Genomic DNA, 23110 nt, shown 5'->3' on the forward strand with positions numbered 1-23110 from the left:
TATGTGGTCTGAGACAAATCCAGAGGGCAGGGCAAGAAAAAGAAAAAAAGAAGTAGAGGTGATGTGATAGAGAAAAAGAAAAAAAGAAATAGAGGTGATGTGATAGAGGGTACAAGTTGAATACCCAAGAATATATTAAATTGTATCTGGGGCTTTCTTCACTTAGTGTCATGAGTCAATGACCCTTTGTAATATGGATCCTTGCTGGCTTAAACGGACAGCATTCTCACTAAGCAGAAGGATTATAAAGATTGGGCTTGGCTCAGCTATGATGAGAGATTTAGGGACAAGATAGAGAACAAATTTACATGATGGGGATTTATATACATACAAACACATGCATATATATAGAATGTATATACAAATATATACATACACACACACACATATATATATATATATATATATATACATACACACACACACATACAACTAAAGCATTTTTGTTGGGGGAAGAATAATTTTAGTGAGGGTGGGGGCAGAAACAAGCATTAGTTTATTCGTTTACATTAGAAAATAATCAGAAGACCTAGATTTGATCCCTCTTGATCTCCAAGGTGGGGAGGGCTAGGGATGGCGCACAGTCATTATTTATAATCCCTGGGGAGAGGAGGTCCCAGTCATCAAAGCAAGGGCTACACCTAGTGGTCAGATTTAGAATCCATGATTGCAGGGTTCCAGCAAAGGAGTGTTGCTTCAAAAACTGGGCTAAATGAGTTGGGAGGAGATATAAAATAGGCTAAAAATCCCAAAGGTAGCTGCAATAAAGGCTCATGGTGCAAGATCCAAGGGCTCCCCCCACCAAAAAACATAATAGTTCCAGTGTGTTGCTACAGTAGAGACAGAGGTAAGGAAATGGTTCCAATCTCACAGAATGTAAAAAGAACCTGAATAAAAAGCAAGCCTTAACATCTATACTCAGGCCTACATCTCCATAAACCAATGGTGTCTACAACAAAATAACATTATTAAAATTTATTAACAAAAGCTTTATACATATCTTTTAATACATATGGAATTTTACATCTAGGTAAAATATTAACAGCACAAGTCATATTTATTTATACAAATGTTACACAATATTAACCAGTGAGTTAAAAAAAGTAAAACATACCACATTGATGTAATTTTACAAAGTATCTACAAATATTATCATGACAATTTTTAAAATCTTCTTGAATATATAAAAATAAATTAAATTTGCCTTTTTATTTTTCTACCAATTAGAAATATTACAAATCAAAATATTGTTTCCTTATGAATTCTTCACAATACAAAACAGGTTCACAAACCTTATTTACAGAAATGAGGTAACAACTGTGCAACGTTTAACCACAAGACATATTGCAGAATTAACATGTTCTTTCAGCTAAATACACAGTGGAGGTCTAAATACAGCTGGGTCTTTTTCACTAATTATTCACTTATCTAAGTACAGATCAGTGGACATCCTTTTCAATCACTAGAGCTATTCTCTGAATTATCAGATTATCCTAACTAAATGAGGGGATTCAGTCACCTAACATGAAAATCTGTTGTACAGTAGTAATTTTACTGGATTAATTTCATTCATTAGCCTATTTCACTTAACACTCTAGTTATGGAATTACCAAGAGAAATCTGCAACAGTAGACACCTCTGAGGAAGAAGACAGAATGAGAAATGATCTAAGGAAGCTGGAACAGTGGGAACGTGTGTGGCAGTTAAAATTCAATGCAAAAAAGTGCAGTCATGCATTTGGGGTGCAGTAATCTAAGGGAGCAGTACACTGTGGAAGGTCGGACACCAATGTGTACCAATCAAGAGAGAAACCTCTCAATGACTGAGTCTGAAATAAGGCAGAGGGCTATAGCCAGAGGGATGTCAGGGTGCATAGGGAGAGGCATAAGTAGTAGAAAAAAGGATTTGATAATACCTCTGCAAACGTTGTTGATGAGATCTCACCTAGAACACTGGGAGCAATTCTAGAGGCTATATGTATCTCTCAGAGGATATGGGTAAGCTGAAGGCAGTGCAAAGAGAGGCTACAATATGGTAGATTTATGTACTGATTTGTACTCTGCCTTGAAAGATTTTGCGATGTTTGCAGATTATAAATTTTTTAAATAAAATAAATAAAATAAACCAAATGGTGCAGATTTTACACTAAAAGCCATATTTGGTGAGACTTAAAGGCCCTAAATATGCATACTATAGAGGACAGGAGAGGCAGAGATATGACAGACATTCAAATACCTCAAAGGTATAAATCAGGCACAAGTTGTCAAACCTTTTTCAGAAGATAGAATAATCTAGAACAGGAAGTCACAGTATAGCGCTCCAGGAACATCATCTGGAAATATTTTTTCACTAGGAGGGTAGTAATTGGTAGTAAACATATGGAATGGTTTCCCAGTAGAGACTAGAGACAAAAACAGTAATGGAGTTCAAGAAAACATGGAATAAACAAAAAAAGATCCTTAGTTATGAAGAAGTAAGAGAAAAATCAAGAGATCAACTGAGGTTTATGGTATTGCAACAGGAATGAAAATTGTCATGCTACACAGGCCTGGTAGTTCTTATCTGCTATCATATTCTATGTTTCTATAAGAAAAAACTTATGCAATAAAATATTTGATCACTTGTTTTATAGTAATTAATTAGTGAAAAATGACCCAAGTAAATAGAAGTTAGCCTGAGCAACCAACAGTGGCATAGAGGACTGAACAATGACAAAGACTGCTGGTACAATGTTCAACATTCCTGCACTGTAGAGAAACAGAAAGAGAAGTGTGCATGTTCCACTGGCTATGGCTATCAGTAAGCCAATGGACTTAGCAACAGGCACTTGGTTTCCCAAAAGGACCTCTCTGATGGCAAGACTTTTTTCCCCCATACAGATCTGGTTTCTCAAGCTCCTCAAGTAGCCCAAGAACCCACTAGTATCAACTCACTGGGTACTAGGATTCAATATCAATTACTTCAGCGCTTGAAGGCAGTAGCAGTAGACATTTTGCATTGAGAGGGGTTAACAACAATCCTGAAAGCACATTGAAACTATAGTAAAAGACTAGCTTTGTAATTCATGCCTTAGAATCAGAAGATAAGAAAATGTATTTCCATTACATTCTAAATAGTTTTCTTACTCTTAACAAAACAACTCGTTCAGCATAAAAAACTTTATTATTTCTCTGAATGGCTGAAAAGAAGCTATATTTAACATTGTCAGAATGAAGAAAGCAATTATGATTTGCACCACTGAACTTTTCGCACAATCTACTAAATCTGAAAAAGTAGCTCCATTTCAGTGCAACAAAGCACCAAGAATATAAAACCAGTTAAGCCAAAGCCTTAAAAAGACTGTGCCCACTGAAGATGAATCCTTGGCTGTGCAGTTAGTTCTGTGTCTTCTGTTGCATTATTCCGTAACTGCAAAAACGAAGACTGCAATTTGCAGTTAGAAGTGCTATTTCAGCAGAATATGCAGTTTCCATGTTTTTTCAAATCTGTCAACTTTTTTCTTGCACAACAGGTCCGGTTTTATCAGAAAGCCTCTATGATAAAAAGAAATGCTTTAAAAAAACCAGTGTTTACTAGAATAGATTATAAACTCATATGTAGCCATTTCCAGGGGCATCTAAATCTATAGAAATATAGCAGATGCAGACAATTCATGGACATTTCACCTTTTTAGCTTGTGAATTTTAACTAATATTCAATGAAAATAGAGAGTAAAACAGCAATACACACATAGGAAAATTGGTTCTTACCTGCTAATTTTCATTCCTGTAGTACCATAGATCAGTCCAGATTCCTAGGTTTTGCCTTCCTGCCAGCAGGAGGAGATAGAAAGTTTTACTGACACCGCTACTTAACCACGTGTGCCATCTGCAGTTCCTCAGTATTAGTCTGTACCCAAGCCAAAAGAAAAACCAGGCAACCAAAAATCTATCCAAAACTTTCAAAACTCTCTTCAAAACTAATTAATCTTATTTAAACAATCCTGAATTTCATACTATACAAACAGAATGAGCGGACAACTCTCCCCTCTACCGGTTGGGTGGGTTTTGGACTGATCTGTGGTACTACAGGAAAGATAATTAGCAGGTAAGAACTAATTTTCCTTTCCCTGTACGTACCCAGATCAGTCCAAACTCCTGGGAAGTACCAAAAGTTTCCTACTCAGGGTGAGACCTGGAGAGTCGCGCTCACAGAACACTTTCCCCAAAAGATGGGAACTCTGTCTCCCCCACATACAGATGATAGTGTCTTGTAAAAGTATGCAGCAACTTCCACGTCGCTGCTCTGCAAATCTCCTGTGGAGAAACTAACTTAGTCTCTGCCCACGCGGTCGCCTGAGAGTGTGTAGAATGCGCACGCAAACCTTCAGGAACCGGACAACCTTTAGTAATGTAAGTGGATCCAATAGCCTCCTGAAGCCAACGTGCAATAGCAGCCTTAGATGACTTCAAACCACTCCACAGAACAAAGAGATGATCTGACCTTCTGAAGTCATTAGTTACTTTGAGATATCTCAACAACGCTCTCCTCACATCTAACAACCTGAGCTCCCTCGCGAGTGGCTCGGAGATGTCCATCTCAGGAAAAGCAGGAAGCTTCATTGTTTGATTCACGTGAAACACGGAAACCATCTTAGGTAAAAAGGAAGGTACTGTCCTGCAACAGCACCCCCGAGTCTGAAATCTGAAGGAATGGATCATGGAAAGATAAGGCCTGCAACTCAGAAATTCTTCGAGCCGAACATATGGCCACCAGAAAAATCATTAAGAGTCAAGTCCTGCAGCTGTTGGGGAGAGCAAACCTGCCTGGCTTACCAGAGACTACACCCGATTGGTCCCGCTCCTGCACTCTCGCGACGCTGAGGGGAGGAACACACGCCTACAAAATCGGCGTTACTGCAGAGCTTAGCTGCAGCTGTTGGGGAGAGCAAACCTGCCTGGCTTACCAGAGACTACACCCGATTGGTCCCGCTCCTGCACTCTCGCGACGCTGAGGGGAGGAACACACGCCTACAAAATCGGCGTTACTGCAGAGCTTAGCCGCAGCTGTTGGGGAGAGCAAACCTGCCTGGCTTACCAGAGACTACACCCGATTGGTCCCGCTCCTGCACTCTTGCGACGCTGAGGGGAGGAACACACGCCTACAAAATCGGCGTTACTGCAGAGCTTAGCCGCAGCTGTTGGGGAGAGCAAACCTGCCTGGCTTACCAGAGACTACACCCGATTGGTCCCGCTCCTGCACTCTCGCGACGCTGAGGGGAGGAATACACGCCTACAAAATCGGCGTTACTGCGGCGCACCGTCGTCGCCGGCGCGCGGCTTTGTCCGGCTTCGTACGGATTTCGGCGGTCAGGCGGGGGAAGCTGCTCCACACGGTTGCCATAAGAGACTAACTGATTGGTAAGTTATACCGGTGTGAAGAACCCAATAGATTGTTTTTCTTTATACAATATGCCACACACAAAGAGGAAGGGAAAAGTTCGAGGGGAACTTCCGACCCCAACAGCTAATATTCCCTCTCAAACTTTAATTGGTGATTTCTTCACGCGGCATGGTGTAAATCCGGGAGCAATTCCAGGCTTTGATGCTTGTGGAGAGCAAACACTAGCATCACTGGAACTTAACACCTCTTTAAGCCCCGGGGAACCGCAGACTCCTCTGCACCCACGTCTATCACAACTTCCAAATTTGGAGCCGGTTATTCAACCCAATGGGTTAATACAACCTACCCCTATCGGAGGAATTTTGGAGGATAAGGTGATTAGACATTTAAGTTTGGAGCACACCGAAGAAAGAGGTGTGCTTGCAACATCAACACCTGATGGGAGCAGAGGGGGGGCTCAGGCTTCCTATGTGAGAAGCGATAACAGCCCTCAAGGAATAGTGAATATTTTGGACAACTCCAATGAGTCACGAATACACCCCATTACTCTGGAGACTATTTGGACGACACTTACAGATTTGACGACAATAATATTAAATTTAAATGCAACTGTTGTTGGGACACAAAACCAGATTTCAAAAGTTGAACCTGTAATAGTTAAACATGAAGAAAAATTAGTGAGTTTGGAAACCAGGTTTATTAAGGTGGAAAAAATTCAGACAGGTCTGATCCAAGGGGATATGTCGAATGCTAGGAAATTAGAAATGATTGAAAATCAGATACGATATAATAATTTAAGAATATTGAACTTCCCCAATATAAAATTAATTTCTCCTTTCGAGCAATTCAGAAACTTCTTGTTGGAGGGTCTGAATCTAACGGAAGGAGAAATACCAGTTCTTGAGAAAATATACTTTATTGCTACAGGGAGGAAAAAAAATGAAGAAAATGTACAAAATATACCACAAAGTGAACCAGGCAATCTAACAGCCTTTTTGGAACAGACTATGTCAGAACAAGTTGAGTTTAGGGGTACCCTATGCGTAAAATTTTCAAAAAGCATAGATAGAGATAAGATTTTCAAGTTGTGCCTACGAAATAGGGAAAAATTATATCTTGGTCAGAAGATCTGGACCTTCCCTGACATTACGAGGGAAACCCAATCACGTAGAAAAATTTTCCTACAAATGGTTCAGGAAGCAAAATCCCTAGGGGCACAATGTACTATCTATTATCCTTGTAAATGCGTTGTGAAGCACCAGCAGGAAAGGTACGTGTTCTTAGAACCAAGGGAGTTGAGAAGTTTTCTTGATGCTAGATTACCTGTCACTATATCCTAGTCTTAGGAAATAAGTATAGTTTATGCACCATTATTTCTTTATTATTACAATGATATTGCTCGATATGTGGTAAATCAGTAAGTCTCTTTTTGCTTTATAACAGGTGTTTTTCTTTCTTTTTTTTATTATTCCTGATATATGTAATTAAACGCACCTATTCTTTAAACATGCGGATATTGCTGTTTGTATTGTTTATAAGTTGAATAAAATATAAATTAAAAAGAGTCAAGTCCTTAAAAGTAGCTCTTCTGAGCAGTTCAAAAGGAGTCTCACACAAACCTCTAAGGACCAGATTAAGATTCCAAGATGGACAAACTTTACACACCGGTAGATGTAAATTCTTCATCCCCCGAAGGAAACCGAACCACACTTGAATGAGCTGATAAAGTAGAGCCCTCTATTTTGCCTCAAAGACAACCCGGAGCTGCCACTTGGACCTTAAGCAAGTTCAGAGACAAGCCTTCTTGCAGAAAAGACAAAATGTCAGACATTGAAGATCTGAGAGGTTGAATTGCATTCAGCAACACCAAGACTCAAAAACTTTCCATACCCGTACATATGAAAAATTAGTAGATCGTCTCCTAACTTGTAACAATGTAGAAATGACCAATTCAGGATAACCCTTACGTCTCAATTGCTGCCTCTCGAAAGCCATGCCGCTAGACAAAAGTGAGTGGCCTGGTCTGAAAATATGGGACCCTGACAAAGAAGGCCTACTAGGTGACCGAAGTGAATCGGGCTGTCCACTGCCAAGTTAATCAGATCCGCGAACCATGGCCGATGTGGCCACTCCAGAGCTACCAACACCACCTTGTCTTGATGCCTCTCTATGTGACACAACACCTTGCCCACAAGCGGCCAGGGAGGAAAGACAAAGCAGAACCTCCCAAGGGCAAGGCACTACTAGACCATCTATGCCCTCTGCCACATGCTTCCCTTCTCCGACTGAAAAACAGAAATGCCTTGGCATTCTGACAAGTCACCATTAGATCCATGTGGGGAGAGCTCCACTTGTCACGAATGAGCTGCATCACTGACTCCGAAAACTCCCACTTGCTTGGATCTAATATCCTGCAGCTCAAATAATCCCACCCTATCGGATTTATGTAAGCTATCATTGTCACATTGTCTGACAAGACCTGCAACGAACGACCTGGCAGCAACAGCAGAAAAGCCCATAGGGCTAAGTGGACTGCTCTGGTCTCTAACCGATTGATAGACCAAGCAGACTCTTTCACGGATCAACAACCCTGAGGCGACTGTTGCTGACAAACTGTTCCCCAACCAGAGAGACTGGCATCGGTAGTAAGCACTACCCAATCCGCAACTTTGAGGTCTATCCCTCGAACAAGATTGGAACTTAGAAGCCACCAGGACAGACTCTCCTGAGCAACTCCCTCAAGCGGCAAAGGAAGATGAAATTCCTCCGAGACTGGGTTCCACATCGCCAAAAGAGCCCTCTGCAAGGGTCTTGTATGAGCAAATGCCCACGGTACCAATTCCAGGGTCGAAGCCATAGAACCCAGAACCTGTAAATAGTCCCAGAACTTGGGCATCATTAACCCTAACAAGCGCCGAATCTGCCCCCTGCAGCTTCTGAACACACTCCTCTGAGAGAAACACTTTGCCTGCCAGAGTGTCAAATCAAGCTCCCAGATACTCCAGGAACTGTGATGGTTGCAGGTGACTCTTTGCCAAATTCACCACCCAGCTGAGTGACTTGAGAAGACCAATATCCTTCTGAACTGACTGACGGCAAAGAACCTCCGACTTCCCCCTGATAAGCCAGTCCAGATAAAGATGCACCAGAACCCCTTTCCTGGCGCAAAGCTGCTGCCACCACATAAGAACGTAAGATATGCCATTCTGGGTCAGATCAAGGGTCCATCAAGCCCAGTATCCTGTTTCCAACAGTGGCCAATCCAAGTCACAAGTACCTGGCAAGTACCCAAACATTAGATAGGTAATTAATAAGCAATAGTAGCTTGTGATCTTTCATAGCAGTTTATGGATTTATCCTCTAGGAACTTATCCAAACCTTTTTTAAACCCAGTTACACTAACTGCTGTAACCACATCCTCTGGCAATGAATTCCAGAGCGTAACTATGTGCTGAGTGAAAAAGAACTTTCTTCGATTTGTTTTAAATAAGCTACTTGCTATCTTCATAGAGTGCCCCCTGGCCCTTCTATTATCTGAGACAGTAAATAACTGATTTACATTAACTTGTCCAAGTCCTTTCATGATTTTGTAGACTTCAATCATATCCCACCTCAGTCGTCTCTTCTCCAAACTGAACAGCCCCTAACTTGGTGAAGGTGCGTGGTGCAGTGGCCAACCTGAAAGGAAAGGCCTGAAACTGAAAATGCTGCCCCAGAATCATGAACCACAGAAAACGCTGAGAGTCTGGCCGAATGGGAATGTATAGATACGCCTCTGTTAGGTCTAGAGATGCCAGAAATTCTCCCTTGCAAACTGCTGCAATAACAGACCTCAGTGTCTCCATACAGAAACACGGTTCCTTGAGAGCTGCAATTACCTTTTTCAGATCTAGAATCGGGTGGAAAATGCCTTCTTTCTTTGAAAGCACAATGAAAATGGAATACCGTCCCAAGCCTAGTTGCTCACAGGGAACTGCAATTACTGCTCCCAGTCTTCGCAGATGGTCCAGTGTCTCTCAAACCGCCATTTGTTTGTCTACGGAACTGCAAGGGGGAACTAGAAACAAGTCTTGGACCGGACAAGTAAATTCTAAACTGTAGCAGTCTCTTACCACACTGAGAACCCACTGGTCCTGAGTAAACCAGGTCCACTCTGCGTAAAACCGTGCCAGGTGACCCCCTATAATAGGAACGATGGAGTGGACTAGCCTCGCCTCATTGTGAGGACTTAATTCCTCTTATGCCACCACCAGGCAGCGCCCCGAATGTTCTCCGGGTGCCTTGAAAGGACTGACCCCAGGAGTGGCCCTGAAGGGAAAACTGCTTTTGCGGACCTTGTGTTGCCCTTGCCAGATGAGACCTTCGAACATCCTAAAAACAAGAACAGACCTGAAAAAACCTTTTGCCCTTAGGCTTATCTTCCGGCAATCTGAGAACCTTATCACCTAGGGTCTGCAACAACTGCTCCAAGTCCTCACCAAACAGGAGCCAGCCTTTACAAGGAAGTGAATCTATCTGAGACTTAGATGGTATGTCCACCGACCAGTTATGCAAACAAAGCAACCTTCTGGCGGAGACTACAGACACCATAATCTGAGATGAAGTCTGAACTAAATCATACAAAGCATCTGCCCCATAAGCCACTACCGCCTCAACATTCTCAGCCCTGTCTACTTCCTCGCCTGACTTCTAGAGATTTTCCTAAATCTGCTGCACCCAGCGCAGGCACGCACGCTGCATAAAACTAGTACAAATAGCAGCATGCAAACTCAAGGCTGAAATCTAAAAAAATCCACTTGAGGTATACTTCCAGTTTCTGATCCTGCATGTCTTTCAACGCTGCAGAACCTACCACTGAGATTGTAGTCTTTTTAATAACCGCCGAAACCCCATCAATCTTAGGAAGGGAGAAAAGCTCCAGCGTCTGTTCAGGCAAAGGATAAAGCTTCACCATTCCCCTTTCCCACCTTTAAACCTGAATTGGGAGTTTCCCACTCCCTCTCAACCAACCTCTTGTAATAAGGGAAGGTCACTGGAGGACCTTGCAATCCATCCAGGACTGGGTCGGCCCCCTCCAAATCAGCATCTTCCCGAGGAATTTTAACTCCCAACACCTGAGTAGCCTGAGGAATTAAAGGACCGAGTTCCCCTTTTCTAAAAAGACGGACTGTCTTCAGGTCATCCCCACTTAGGGTCCAGGATTCCCTCCGGATCATCCCCCAGACTCATATCTCCTGCTGCCTGATCTACCGGCAAGTCATTGCCAGTAGGTTCTCCCATTCCCACTGGGGAATCCTCCGAGTTGTCTACAACTGGTCCTGAACATGAAGGAGGAAACAATTTCTGCACAGAGGGAACACATTTTCTAATCGAGCCATCCGGCTTGGGCCCCACAGCATGTCCCTCCAATGACTGAGACAGAGGATTCAAATGAGAAAAGATGCCTGCTGCTTGGCCAGATAAGCCTCATCACTAGCAATACAAAGACAGCCGAAAATGGCTTAGAAATCCCTGCCCCAGCAGAAGAGCTGGGATGGGCAGCATGTGAAACTCTTCCCCCTCTGAACCTTCCTGCTCTTCCCCAGCACCTGAACATGCCGGCGAAAACCATAATGGGACATCCCCCCCCCCGATGACATGAGAATGGCCAAAAGTGAATTCGAAATGACCACCATTCTCAAACCGAGCAGGAAGGGATCTTCACCACGCACAAACCTGGCAGCGATGCCGGAACAGAAGTGGGAGCCCTCTGTTTCTTTTTTTGCGCACACTCAGCCATCAGACGAGTCCTCCCCACCCGCCAAACAGCCAGAGCACAAACCAAGCATGCCGAGCCGCACACGTGGCATGAAGAGTCGCGGCCCATCATTGTAGTTGGGGAACCTACCTCAGAGCAGGAAACTAACAGAGTCTAACACCCCAGCCAACCAGCAAGAGGAGAAAGTCACCCGCACAGCAGGGCTGTACTGCTGCTTGAAACTTTTTTTTTTTTTAAACTTTATTGAAAACTTCTCCAAGGATGGAAGGAGAGAGCTCAAAAACCAAAAACAGAGGAACCAAAAATAGTGTACCTCAGAAGGAAAATTAGCCCGAGCCTGAAGCCGCCTAAATGGCCTCGTGAAGAGGAGGGATCTTGACCACCAGATTTACACCCCACAGGCACAAGGAGCGAGCATACTAAAGGGTCACCAACCCCCAGCTCGTCTACCTCAACCAGACAGGGAACATAAGAACATGCCATACTGGGTCAGACCAAGGGTCCATCAAGCCCAGCATCCTGTTTCCAACAATGGCCAATCCAGGCCATAAGAACCTGGCAAGTACCCAAAAACTAAGTCTATTCCATGTTACCTTTGCTAGTAATAGCGGTGGTTATTCTCTAAGTCAACTTAATTAATAGGAGGTAATGGACTTCTCCTCCAAGAATTTGTCCAATCCTTTTTTAAACACAGCTATACTAACTGCACTAACCACATCTTCTGGCAAAAAATTCCAGAGTTTAATTGTGCGTTGAGTGAAAAAGAACTTTCTCCGATTAGTTTTAAATGTGCCACATGCTAACTTCATGGAGTGCCCCCTAGTCTTTCTATTATCCGAAAGAGTAAAAAACCGATTCACATCTACCCGTTCTAGACCTCTCATGATTTTAAACACCTCTATCATATCCCCCCCTCAGCCGTCTCTTCTCCAAGCTGAAAAGTCCTAACCTCTTTAGTCTTTCCTCATAGGGGAGCTGTTCCATTTCCTTTATCATTTTGGTCGCCCTTCTCTGTACCTTCTCCATCGCAATTATATCTTTTTTGAGATGCGGCGACCAGAATTGTACATAGTATTCAAGGTGCGGTCTCACCATGGAGCGATACAGAGGCATTATGACATTTTCCGTTTTATTCACCATTCCCTTTCTAATAATTCCTAAAATTCTGTTGGCTTTTTTGACTGCCGCAGCACACTGAACCGACGATTTCATTGTGTTATCCACTATGACGCCTAGATCTCTTTCTTGGGTAGTAGCACCTAATATGGAACCTAACATTGTGTAACTATAGCATGGGTTATTTTTCCCTATATGCATCACCTTGCACTTGTCCACATTAAATTTCATCTGCCATTTTGATGCACAATTTTCCAGCCTCACAAGGTCTTCCTGCAATTTATCACAATCTGCTTGTGATTTAACTAATCTGAACAATTTTGTATCATCTGCAAATCTGATTACCTCACTTGTCGTATTTCTTTCCAGATCATTTATAAATATATTGAAAAGTAAGGGTCCAATACAGATCCCTGAGGCACTCCACTGCCCACACCCTTCCACTGAGAAAATTGTCCATTTAATCCTACTCTCTTTTTCCTGACTTTTAGCCAGTTTGTAATCCACGAAAGGACATCGCCACCTAACCCATGACTTTTTATTTTTCCTAGAAGCCTCTTATGAGGAACTTTGTCAAATGCCTTCTGAAAATCCAAGTATACTATATCTACCGGTTCACCTTTATCCACATATTTATTAACTCCTTCAAAAAAGTGAAGCAGATTTGTGAGGCAAGACTTGCCCTGGGTAAAGCCATGCTGACTTTGTTCCATTAAACCATGTCTTTCTATATGTTCTGTGATTTTGATGTTTAGAACACTTTCCACTATTTTTCCTGGCACTGAAGTCAGGCTAACCGGTCTGTAGTTTCCCGGATCGCCCCTGGAGCCTTTTTTAAATATTGGGGTTACATTTGCTATCCTCCAGTCTTCAGGTACAATGGATGATTTTAATGACAGGTTACAAATTTTTACTAATAGGTCTGAAATTTCATTTTTTAGTTCCTTCAGAACTCTGGGGTGTATACCATCCGGTCCAGGTGATTTACTACTCTTAAGTTTGTCAATCAGGTCTACCACATCTTCTAGGTTCACCGTGATTTGGTTCAGTCCATCTGAATCATTACCCATGAAAACCTTCTCCAGTACAGGTACCTCCCCAACATCCTCTTCAGTAAACACCGAAGCAAAGAAATCATTTAATCTTTCCGCGATGGCTTTATCTTCTCTAAATGCCCCTTTAACCCCTTGATCATCTAATGGTTCAACTGACTCCCTCACAGGCTTTCTGCTTCGGATATATTCAAAAAAGTCTTTACTGTGAGTTTTTGCCTCTACGGCCAACTTCTTTTCAAATTCTCTCTTAGCCTGTCTTATCAATGTCTTACATTTAACTTGCCAACGTTTATGCATTATCTTATTTTCTTCTGTTGGATCCTTTTTCCAATTTTGGAATGAAGATTTTTTGGCTAAAATAGCTTCTTTCACCTCCCCTTTTAACCATGCCGGTAATCGTTTTGTCTTCTTTCCACCTTTCTTAATGTGTGGAATACATCTGGATTGTGCTTCTAGGATGGGTTTTTTTTTTTTTTTTTAACAATGACCATGCCTCTTGCAAACTTTTTACTTTTGTAGCTGCTCCTTTTAGTTTTTTTCTAACTATTTTTCTCATTTTAACAAAGTTTCCCTTTTGAAAGTTTAGCACGAGAGCCGTGGATTTGCTTACTATCCCCCTTCCAGTCATTAAATCAAATTTGATCATATTATGATCACTATTGCCACGCAGCCCCACCACTGTTACCTCTCTCACCAAATCCTGTTCTCCACTGAGAATTAGATCTAAAATTGCTCCCTCTCTCGTCAGTTCCTGAACCAATTGCTCCATAAAGCTATCATTTATTCCATCCAGGAACTTTATCTCTCTAGCGTGTCTTGATGATACATTTATCCAGTCAATGTTGGGGTAATTGAAGTCTCCCACTATTACTGCACTACCAATTTGGTTAGCTTCCCTAATTTCTCTTGGCATTTCACTGTCAGTCTCACCATCTTGACCAGGTGGACGATAGTATACTCCTATCACTATAGTCTTCCCTGACACACAAGGGATTTCTACTCATAAAGATTCAATTGTGCATTTAGTCTCATGCAGTATGTTTATCCTGCTGGACTCTATGCCATCCCGCATTGCAGGCACCAAGGTAGGGAGGAGCAGGCCCTCGAGCAGCGAGTACCTGGTATCCCAGATAGGCACCTGAAAGAAAGCATAGGGCCCCTGAGGAGCGGGTACCCAGGTTAGATGAAATACCCCGAAGGGCAGAGAGATCTTCCAGCGGCAGCAAGGAAGCGGCACAGTAGCCTAGACCGGAGGCACAGTAGCCTAGACCGGAGGATTCAAGGAAAACGGCACAGATTTATCAGCAGAGAAAGGTATCAGACTTACAGATCACACATTTGAAGTATTCCATACAAATCGGGTCATTCATCAAAATACGTTATGGCATTAACACTTGCGATAACGCATGCGATAAGAACAGTAACGCATGGGGAGAATGCAAAAATTTTTTTGGGGGGGGGCGGGATCAGGGAGGAGTTTGGGCAGGATTTAGGTTTCCTTCTGAAACCTGGTTTTCTGCTCTATTTTCACTCATTCCAGCTCTATGCTACTGACCAAAGACAAAGGAAGATCCTGGTGGTAACAAGGATAGCAGAGAAAAGATGGTGAAAACTGATATAAGCCATCTGTTTCCATCAGAAGAAATAAGATTGTTATAGTTTAGAGCTGTGTTTTCCAACCTTCTGCAAACCTAACCAGTCAAATTTCCAGGATATCCATGGTGAATATGCATGAGATAGATTTGCAAATATTTGGCATGCAAATCTATCTCTTGCATATTCACTGTGGCATATAACTGCTGTAAATTGCTTTGGGCAAATATACTATAAAAAATTAAAACTTTAATAAAATACAGTTGACTTGAGACGTGAAGAGAGATACAAGAGAATGGCTCTGTATCCACAAACTAATATATTGTATTCATCCAGTCTTCAGAGACTAATTTTCCTGCTTATATCCTATTTTTCTAACTTTCTAAAGGAACTGCATATGAAAACATACTTACTGCCACTTTTTGAGTTGCATTATCCCCATGGATTGTAAGAAATGGATTGGTGGTAGCTGTATGGACTGATGCAGCTTGAGAACCAGCAAGCAGGTTATTTAAGGGTATCTGGGCTCCTCCAGGAAGCTGTAGTTGCTGCAGTTCAGGTTGGTGTTGCTGATGGTGCTGTTGCTGTATTAGCTGATATAAAAGGGCCTGGTGTTGTTCCTTGGTTAAAACAATTACAAGAAAAAAATGTTAATTTTTCAGTCAACAAGAATTCAATACAAGATCACTTTTTTTCTGCTTAAACATTAACACAGCCTGCACAAATTTAACGGATGCCATTTGGAAGAAACAAACATCTCAGAGTAAACAGACATTTAAGGTAAAGTGTTGAATTCACTGTACAAATGAAAATGTGTTCCTAAGCAACTGTAAGGTGACTATGGAATCACCGACATAAACGGTTAGCAAAATTACCTCTACTAACCAAAAATACAAATATTTAGATAGTCAAGCAATAAAGAATTGAATAATTAGGATTCTGTTAATAAAAATATTTTTGAAGTATTTCATTTTAATCAGAAGATGATGCTTGAGACACAGCAGAAAGGTATTCACACTTATCCCAGTATAACTGCATGACTTACTGGTGTGAGCTGCTGGGAATTTAGTAACTGCTGAAATTGCTGGTGCTGTTGATGAAGTAGTAGTTGTCTCTGTTGGTCTGAAAGCATCCCTAACCCTGATGCACTGCAAAACAACAGAGATGGTCACAGTTGTTGTAGCCCATGGGTATTTTATGCAATTAAAAATCAGGTAACATTTTCAGTGACTTTTCTATAAAACAATCAAAGCAAATTGTTTAAAACTTTCCAAAACGTGCATTTGTTCATTAACAATTAATTCACTGGTAACATAACATTTTTTTTATCAAAATGTCATTGTCACTTTAAGGAACAATCTGACTCCTGAACAAATGTAATAAGTCCTAGGGAAGAGAAAATGAATGTTTAATTCAATATCTTGCACTCTTCTTTAGTAAGGCATGGGATTTCAGAGATATTGTTACTTAAAGATGGATCAGAATTCTAAGACAGAAAAGCTTTGCTCATTGATTGCTATTAATAGATAAGATTTCTATTAAAGTTCATTAGAACTAGCAACATAATTAGGTAGCTAATATTGCCAGCCATAAACTGGATATCATTTATGTAGTCACATACAGTACACAATAGAAAGATTATTTGTACAGAGCTTCATCTAAATTGTGTTGACATATTACTGTAAATCCCCAGAAGCAAAAAGAGGAGGAAACAATCATAATAATATGTATGCATTGGACATAAAAGAGAAAATCTATTCACAAACATTTGCCTGCTTTTATTACTCTGAAATTTCAAATACCATTTTACCTCCCTCAAAACAGGATGCCTCAACAGATCAGGACTACACAAAGTAACCTATACAAGGATGGGAAAAGGGATGCTCATTTGCTTTACATAACAGAGTTTCCTCAGCTTTCAACACATCATTGCTTGAATCAAACAACAACACTGAAGAGGTGCATTACAAACTGGATAATTACAACACACACCTCTTATCCACTATAGACTGTAGACTCTTCTCCAGTAATCACCAGGAGATTTTGTTTAAAATATTTTGTTCCAGTAAATATTTCATAATTTCTATATTTCTTTTATCTGTGGTAAGTTCATATATACAGTTGGGATCATAAGTTTACATAACCCTGGTAGAATTTGTAAGATGTTTAGCATTTTAAGAAAAAGCGCAGTTGCTTACATAGAAACATAGAAATGACGGCAGAAGACGACCAAACGGCCCATCCAGTCTGCCCAGCAAGCTTTCGCACTTTTTTTTTTCTCTCACATACTTATCTGTTTCTCTTGGCTCTTAGTAACCTTTTTTATTCTATTTCCCTTCCACCCCCACCATTAATGTAGAGAGCAGTGTTGGAACTGCATCTAAGTGAAATAGCTTAATTAGTTAGGGGTATTAACCACTGCAATAAGCAAGCTACACCCATGCTTATCTGTTTATCCAGACTATGTAATTCAGTCCTTGTTGGTTGTTGCCTGAATATAGATCCATGTTTCTTCATTCCCCCCTGCCGTTGAAGCAGAGAACCATGCTTTATGTGTGAAGTGTCAAACTTTCTCCCCTGCCGTTGAAGCAGAGAGCTATGCTGGATATGCATTGAAAGTGCAGTGTCAGTCTTTCTCTCTTGCCATTGAAGCAGAGAGCTATGCTATAAATGCAATGAAAGTGAAGTATCAGGCTTATTTGGTTTGGGGTAGTAACTGCCGTAACAAGCAAGCTACTCCCTCACCCACTTGTGAGGACTATCATCTTGCACAAGGCCGGAAGAGTTGGGTTCAGTCTGGAACAGATTGTGTAGGACGGACTGACCAAAGGCACTGTCCTGACGCCCATTGTTGTCCAAGCAGAAGTGGCCTACAAATGTGTGAAGAGAACTCTACATGGCAGCTCGGCAAATTTCAATGACGGGGACTGCCCGCAGATGAGCCACTGACGTCGCCATGGCCTGCACAGAGTGAGCTTTAACTCTGCCGGCCAGCGGAAGGCCAGCCTGCACATAGCAGAAGGCAATGCAATCCGCCAGCCAGTTGGATAACCCATTGCCGCTCCCAGCCTGTTTGTATCAAACGACACAAAGAGCTGAGTGGACTGCCTGTGACTGGTTGTGTGATCTAAATAGAATGTCAAGGCTCTCACGCAGTGCAGAGAGTGAAGAGCCCATTCCCCTCGGTAGGAATGAGGCCTGGGAAAGAAGGTGGGTAAAATAATGGACTGATTGAGGTGGAAATCAATCACAACCTTAGGCAGACACTTAGGGTGCGTCCGCAAGACCACACAATCGTGAAAGAACCTTGTGTACTGTGGGTATGTGACCAAGGCCTGAAGCTCACTGACCCTGCAAGCCGAAGTAATCGCCACCAGGAATATCACTTTCCAGGTGAGGAACGTCATGTCGCAGGAACGCAGCGGCTCACAGGGAGGTCACATGAGCAGCGCCAAAACAATGTTAAGTTCCCAGGCTGCAACAGGAGGCCGAAGAGGGGGGTTCAGCTGGAGCAGACCCCTCATAAAGCGACCTACTAAAGGCTGTACCGATATGGGTGTGCCAGTGACGCCTCGATGGTATGCACTCACAGTGCTGAGATGGACCTTGACTGAGCTGGTTTGAAGCCTAGACTAGGAAACGTGCCACAGGTAATCCAACAGCTGGGGAAGGTGGCATAAGAATGGATCCAAACCCTGCCCCGCACAACAGATGAATAATCTTCTCCATTTCAAGCTGTAGGACTTTCTGATGGAAGGTTTCCTCAAAGCCACCAGCGCCTGAGACACTGTCCAAGAGGGTCAAGGGCTGTAGGACTAGCCGCTCAACATCCAAGCTGTCAGGGCCAACGTCCAGGAGGCTCAGATGGCGCAGGGTGCCCTGGTTCTGTGTGATCAGATCGGGTGCGGTTCCCAGCCGGATGGGGGACCTGATCGACAGGTCCCGCAGTAGAGGCAAAAAGGGGGCCACAAGGAGCATGGTCCCACTGTCCTGTTGAAGCTTCCGCAGGATCTTCAGGAGGAGCGGGAGAGGGGGGTACGTATACAGCAGACCTCTCCATCAGCGGAAGGAGAAGGCATCGCAGGCGAGATACCTGTCCCCCCCCCCCCAACAACAGGGAGCAGTACCTGCTCACCTTGTGATTGTGTGGGGAGGCAAAGAGGTCCACCTCTGGTGTCCCCCACCAACAAAACAGTTCAGTCGCTACATCCAGGTTGAGGGACCACTTGTGTGGCTGGAAGGAGCGATATCCCTTGTGACAGAACCCAGGTTCATACCTGCACCACCTCGTGACAGAGGAAGAATGAGCCCATGCCTCCCTGTTTATTGGTATACCACATTGCCACCTGGTTGTCCATCCGGATCAGGACTGCCTTGTGCGACAACTGGTCTCTGAATGCCCATAGGGTGTAACAGATCACCCGAAGCTCCAGAAAGTATATTTGACAGTAGGCTTCATCAGCGGTCCAGAGACCCTGTATGTGGAGGCCATCCACATGGGCTACCCAGCCCTGAGGAGAGGCATTGGTAGTGAGGATCACTTGAGGAGGGGCAGATTGCAAGGGAATCCCTCACTTCAGATGGGAGAGGTGTTCCCACCAGGGCAGGGATGCCTGCAGAGGTTCCGTGACTGCAACGCAAGTCTCAAGGTCTTGAGAAGCCTGTTGCCAGAGTGACCACAAGGTCCATTGAGCCTTCCGCATGCACAAATGGGCTAAAGGGGTAACATGGTTGGAAGTTGCCATTTGGCCCACCAAATGGAGCAGAAGATGGGCAGTCACCTGCCGGCTGCTGCGGACTGTAGCTGCCAGGGAGGTGAGGGCAAGAGCCCGATCGTGTGGCAAAAACGCCTTCGCTTGCACCGTGTCCAGTCTGGTGCCTATGAAGTCCAGCTGAGGAGACGGGCAGAGGTGAGACTCTGGGTAGTTGATCACGAACCCCAAGGCTTGCAGAACCCAAAATGTCAGGGCTAGAGCACTCAGCGCCCCTGAGCGGGTATCGCTCTTGATTAACCAGTCATCTAGGTATGGGAAGACATGTATTGCACGACACCTGAGGTACGCAGCCACCACCGCCAGGCATTTGGTGAAGATGCGAGGGGCTGAGGCCGACTCAAAAGACAGCACCTTGTATTGACAGAGAGCCTTCCCCACCACAAAGTGGAGGTATTTTCTGTGGCCAGGGAAAATGGCTATGCGAGCGTAAGCTTCCTTCAGATCGAGGGAGCAGAGCCAGTCTCCTCTTTTCAGGAGGGGATTCAGGATACCCAGAGAGACCATCTTGAACTTTTCTCTTGAGAGAAACTTGTTCAATGCCCTGAGGTCGAGGATGGGGCATAAGCTGCTGTTCCTTTTAGGAATTAGGAAATACCTTGAATAGAACCCTTGGTCTGCTGGGGGCGAGGGACTGGCTCTACTGCCCCCTTAGTGAGAAGGGCGGAGAGTTCCGTTTGAAGTATGACCTGCTGGGAGGACAACTCCCATATTGGACATGGGGGAAAGGTCCCGGGAGCTGTTGGAAGTTGAGATGACACCCCTGACAGATTATGGGAAGGACCCATCGGTGCGAGGTGACATCCTCCCAGCGATAGGCGAAGCCAACAAGCCTGCCTCCCACTGGGGATCTGGTGTCAGGGGTGTGCTCGACTGACTCATGCTCCCTCACTGCCAGTCCAAAGCCCATAGCTGTGGCTTGCTGGGGTGATGGCCGGGATCTGGGTACTTACTGCTGGTGAGGGCCCTGGAGCTAGTGTGTGGCATGCAAGCTCAGGAGGCCAGAGGATAATTCTTCCTCTGTCTGTAGAAAGACTTCAGAGATCCTGGTCTGGACATTTTCCTGGCCGAGGCAGTGTCGGAAGCACTAACGGAAAGCTGTTGAAGGATGTCATGGGGATCCTTCAATTGTGCTACTGCATCCTGGACCTTATTCCCAAAGAGGTTGTCACCTGTGCCAGGGAGGTCGGCCAGCTTCTCCTGGATGTTTGGGCGGAGATCAGAAGCCCTGAGCCAGGCCATCCTACGGGCGCTGATACCCACAGCGGCTATACGAGCTACAGTCTCAAAGGCATTGCGGTCCAGCTCCTCCTGAAAGTCCAGGAGGGGGACGAGGCATCACCGGCTCTTCCTTGATCCTCCGAGGTGGCACGGTGCCCAGCACTGATACCAGTGGGGAACGCTTGGGACTCCAAGGAACAACGGAGGATGGGGCCTCCGATGGCAGGGGTTGCTTTGGTGGAAGTATAGCCGTCGCTAGTACCGCGCCAGCACCGAGCAGTGCGCAGACGGCAATTGGTGTCAATGCTTACGGGATCTCCCACGGTGCTCAGCACGGTCTTTCCCCGGCGCCAAGGAGGCAGAGGATCCTGATGTTTGGGACATTGGTGAGATCATGAAGGATCAGTTACCATCCCCTTGAGGAAGTGAAGAGAGAAGCAGTGAGGGGAAGCATATCGAGGGGCTCCCCATGACCTCTGGTGTCGATGACTCTGACACTGGAATGGATGGAGCAGACTTGGAAGAATCAAGAGGCGTACGATGGCTCTTGGGGTCATCTGATCATTCAGGCGACACCCCTGGATGTTGTGCGAGACCCCCAGGCAGAGGATACAGACCTCATGCGGATCCGTGAGGGACATGGTCTATGGGGGCACTGGCGAAAACCGGACTATGCCATAAAAATTACCCAGTGTGTGGTCGATGACTGGCAGTCACCAAAGGTGAAAAAGTTGGGACTTGGCCGCAAGAAGCCAACAAAACAGCAACTTTACCTACTATGTCGAGGAGGCAACGACCACGAAGGGGGACCCGGTGATGGAAAACGGGAATCAACACTTTTACTGCAAAAAACAAAAAACAAGAAAAAAGTGGAGCTCCATGAACCGTGAGGCAACTGCACTGCGGAAAAGAAGAGACTGAAGGGGACCTTGCGTGGACGCGCAGATAGCAGCATGCTGGGCATGCTCAGTGTGCTGGTCAAGGCTTCTGGAAACTTTGACAAACGTTTTCCGTGCTGGGTTCCATCAGATGATGTCACCCACTAGTAAGGACTACTATTCTGCTTGCCCTAGGAGAACATGAGTGATCAGACAAAACACGTTTATTATTTTTAATGTGTTTCAAATTAAACTATTACGAATCACAAAAAAGCACAATCATTAAACAAACCAGAGCAATAAAGGGGATAATAAAATGTTCCTGTTCAAAAGTTATAATACCCTTGAATTTTTGAGCTGATAATATATTCTCAAGTTGACATACACAAGTTGAGATGGCAATGAAGGTTAGGTATCCACACCTATGACTTGTTTGATTGTAATTAATGTCTGTGTATAAATATTCAATGAGTTTCTTAGCTCTTGAGAAACCCTTGTGGATTTCATCCAGGGCTGCACTGACTTTGGTGGTTACTGAAGCATGGGGAAAGCAAAAAAAACAAACAAACTGTCAAAGGATCTGCAAGCAAAAGTAGTTCAACTTTATAAATCTGGAAAAGAATGTAAAAAGGTATCCAAAGATTTGAAAATGCTAAACAGTACTGTTCAACTTTGATCAAGAAGTGGAAAATTATGGGTTCTGTTATTACCAAGGTAGACTAAAAAAATTTCAGACACTACTGCCAGGAAAATTTGTTGGGATGCAAAGAAAAACCCACAAGCAACTTCTACTGAAATAAAGGCTTCTCTGAAACAAAGTGGTGTTCTGTTTCAGCATGCACAATAAGGAGATACTTAAACAAAAATTGGATGCAAGGTAGAGTTGCCAGAAAAAAGCCATTGCTGCACCAAAACCACAAAACAGCCTGCTCACAATACACCAAACAGCACCTAGAGAAGCCTCAAAATTCTGGAACAAAATAATTTGGAATGATGAGACCAAAATTGAACTTTATGGTCACAACCATAAATGCTAGGTTTGGAGAAGAGTCAACAAGGCATATGAAGGGATGCACATCATCCCTACTGTGAAGCATGAATCTCTGATGTTTTAGGGGTGTGTGAGCTACTGCAGCACAGGAATTTAGTTAAAATTGATGTTAGGATGAATGCAGCATCTTATCAGAAAATACTGATAAGTCCAAATGTGTCCTATGCACAGCTTCCTTGACAATGATCTGAAACATAAGGCTAAGTCAATCCTTCAGTGGCTGCAGCTGAAGAAAGTGAAGATTCTGGAGTGGCCATCACAGTTTCCTGACCTCAACATTACTG

At 43.7% G+C, this 23110-nt stretch overlaps 1 protein-coding gene across 3 annotated transcripts in view; it reads right to left on the reverse strand.

Annotated features, from left to right (window-relative positions):
* Positions 1 to 960: 960 nt before the first annotated feature.
* The window catches only part of MLLT10 (MLLT10 histone lysine methyltransferase DOT1L cofactor), a 785717-nt gene continuing 763567 nt past the window's right edge, over positions 961 to 23110 (reverse strand). For all 3 annotated transcript variants that reach the window (XM_029588723.1, XM_029588721.1, XM_029588724.1), the window contains 3 exons: positions 15950 to 16052; positions 15318 to 15524; positions 961 to 3533 (listed from right to left, as the gene is read on the reverse strand). In XM_029588723.1, the coding sequence (XP_029444583.1) occupies positions 3489 to 3533; positions 15318 to 15524; positions 15950 to 16052 (355 nt within the window). In that variant the 3' untranslated portion in view covers positions 961 to 3488. The remainder of the gene's footprint in view (positions 3534 to 15317; positions 15525 to 15949; positions 16053 to 23110) is intronic.

Source organism: Rhinatrema bivittatum, chromosome 2 (genome assembly GCF_901001135.1).
Source record: "Rhinatrema bivittatum chromosome 2, aRhiBiv1.1, whole genome shotgun sequence".
Classification (NCBI taxonomy): domain Eukaryota; kingdom Metazoa; phylum Chordata; class Amphibia; order Gymnophiona; family Rhinatrematidae; genus Rhinatrema; species Rhinatrema bivittatum.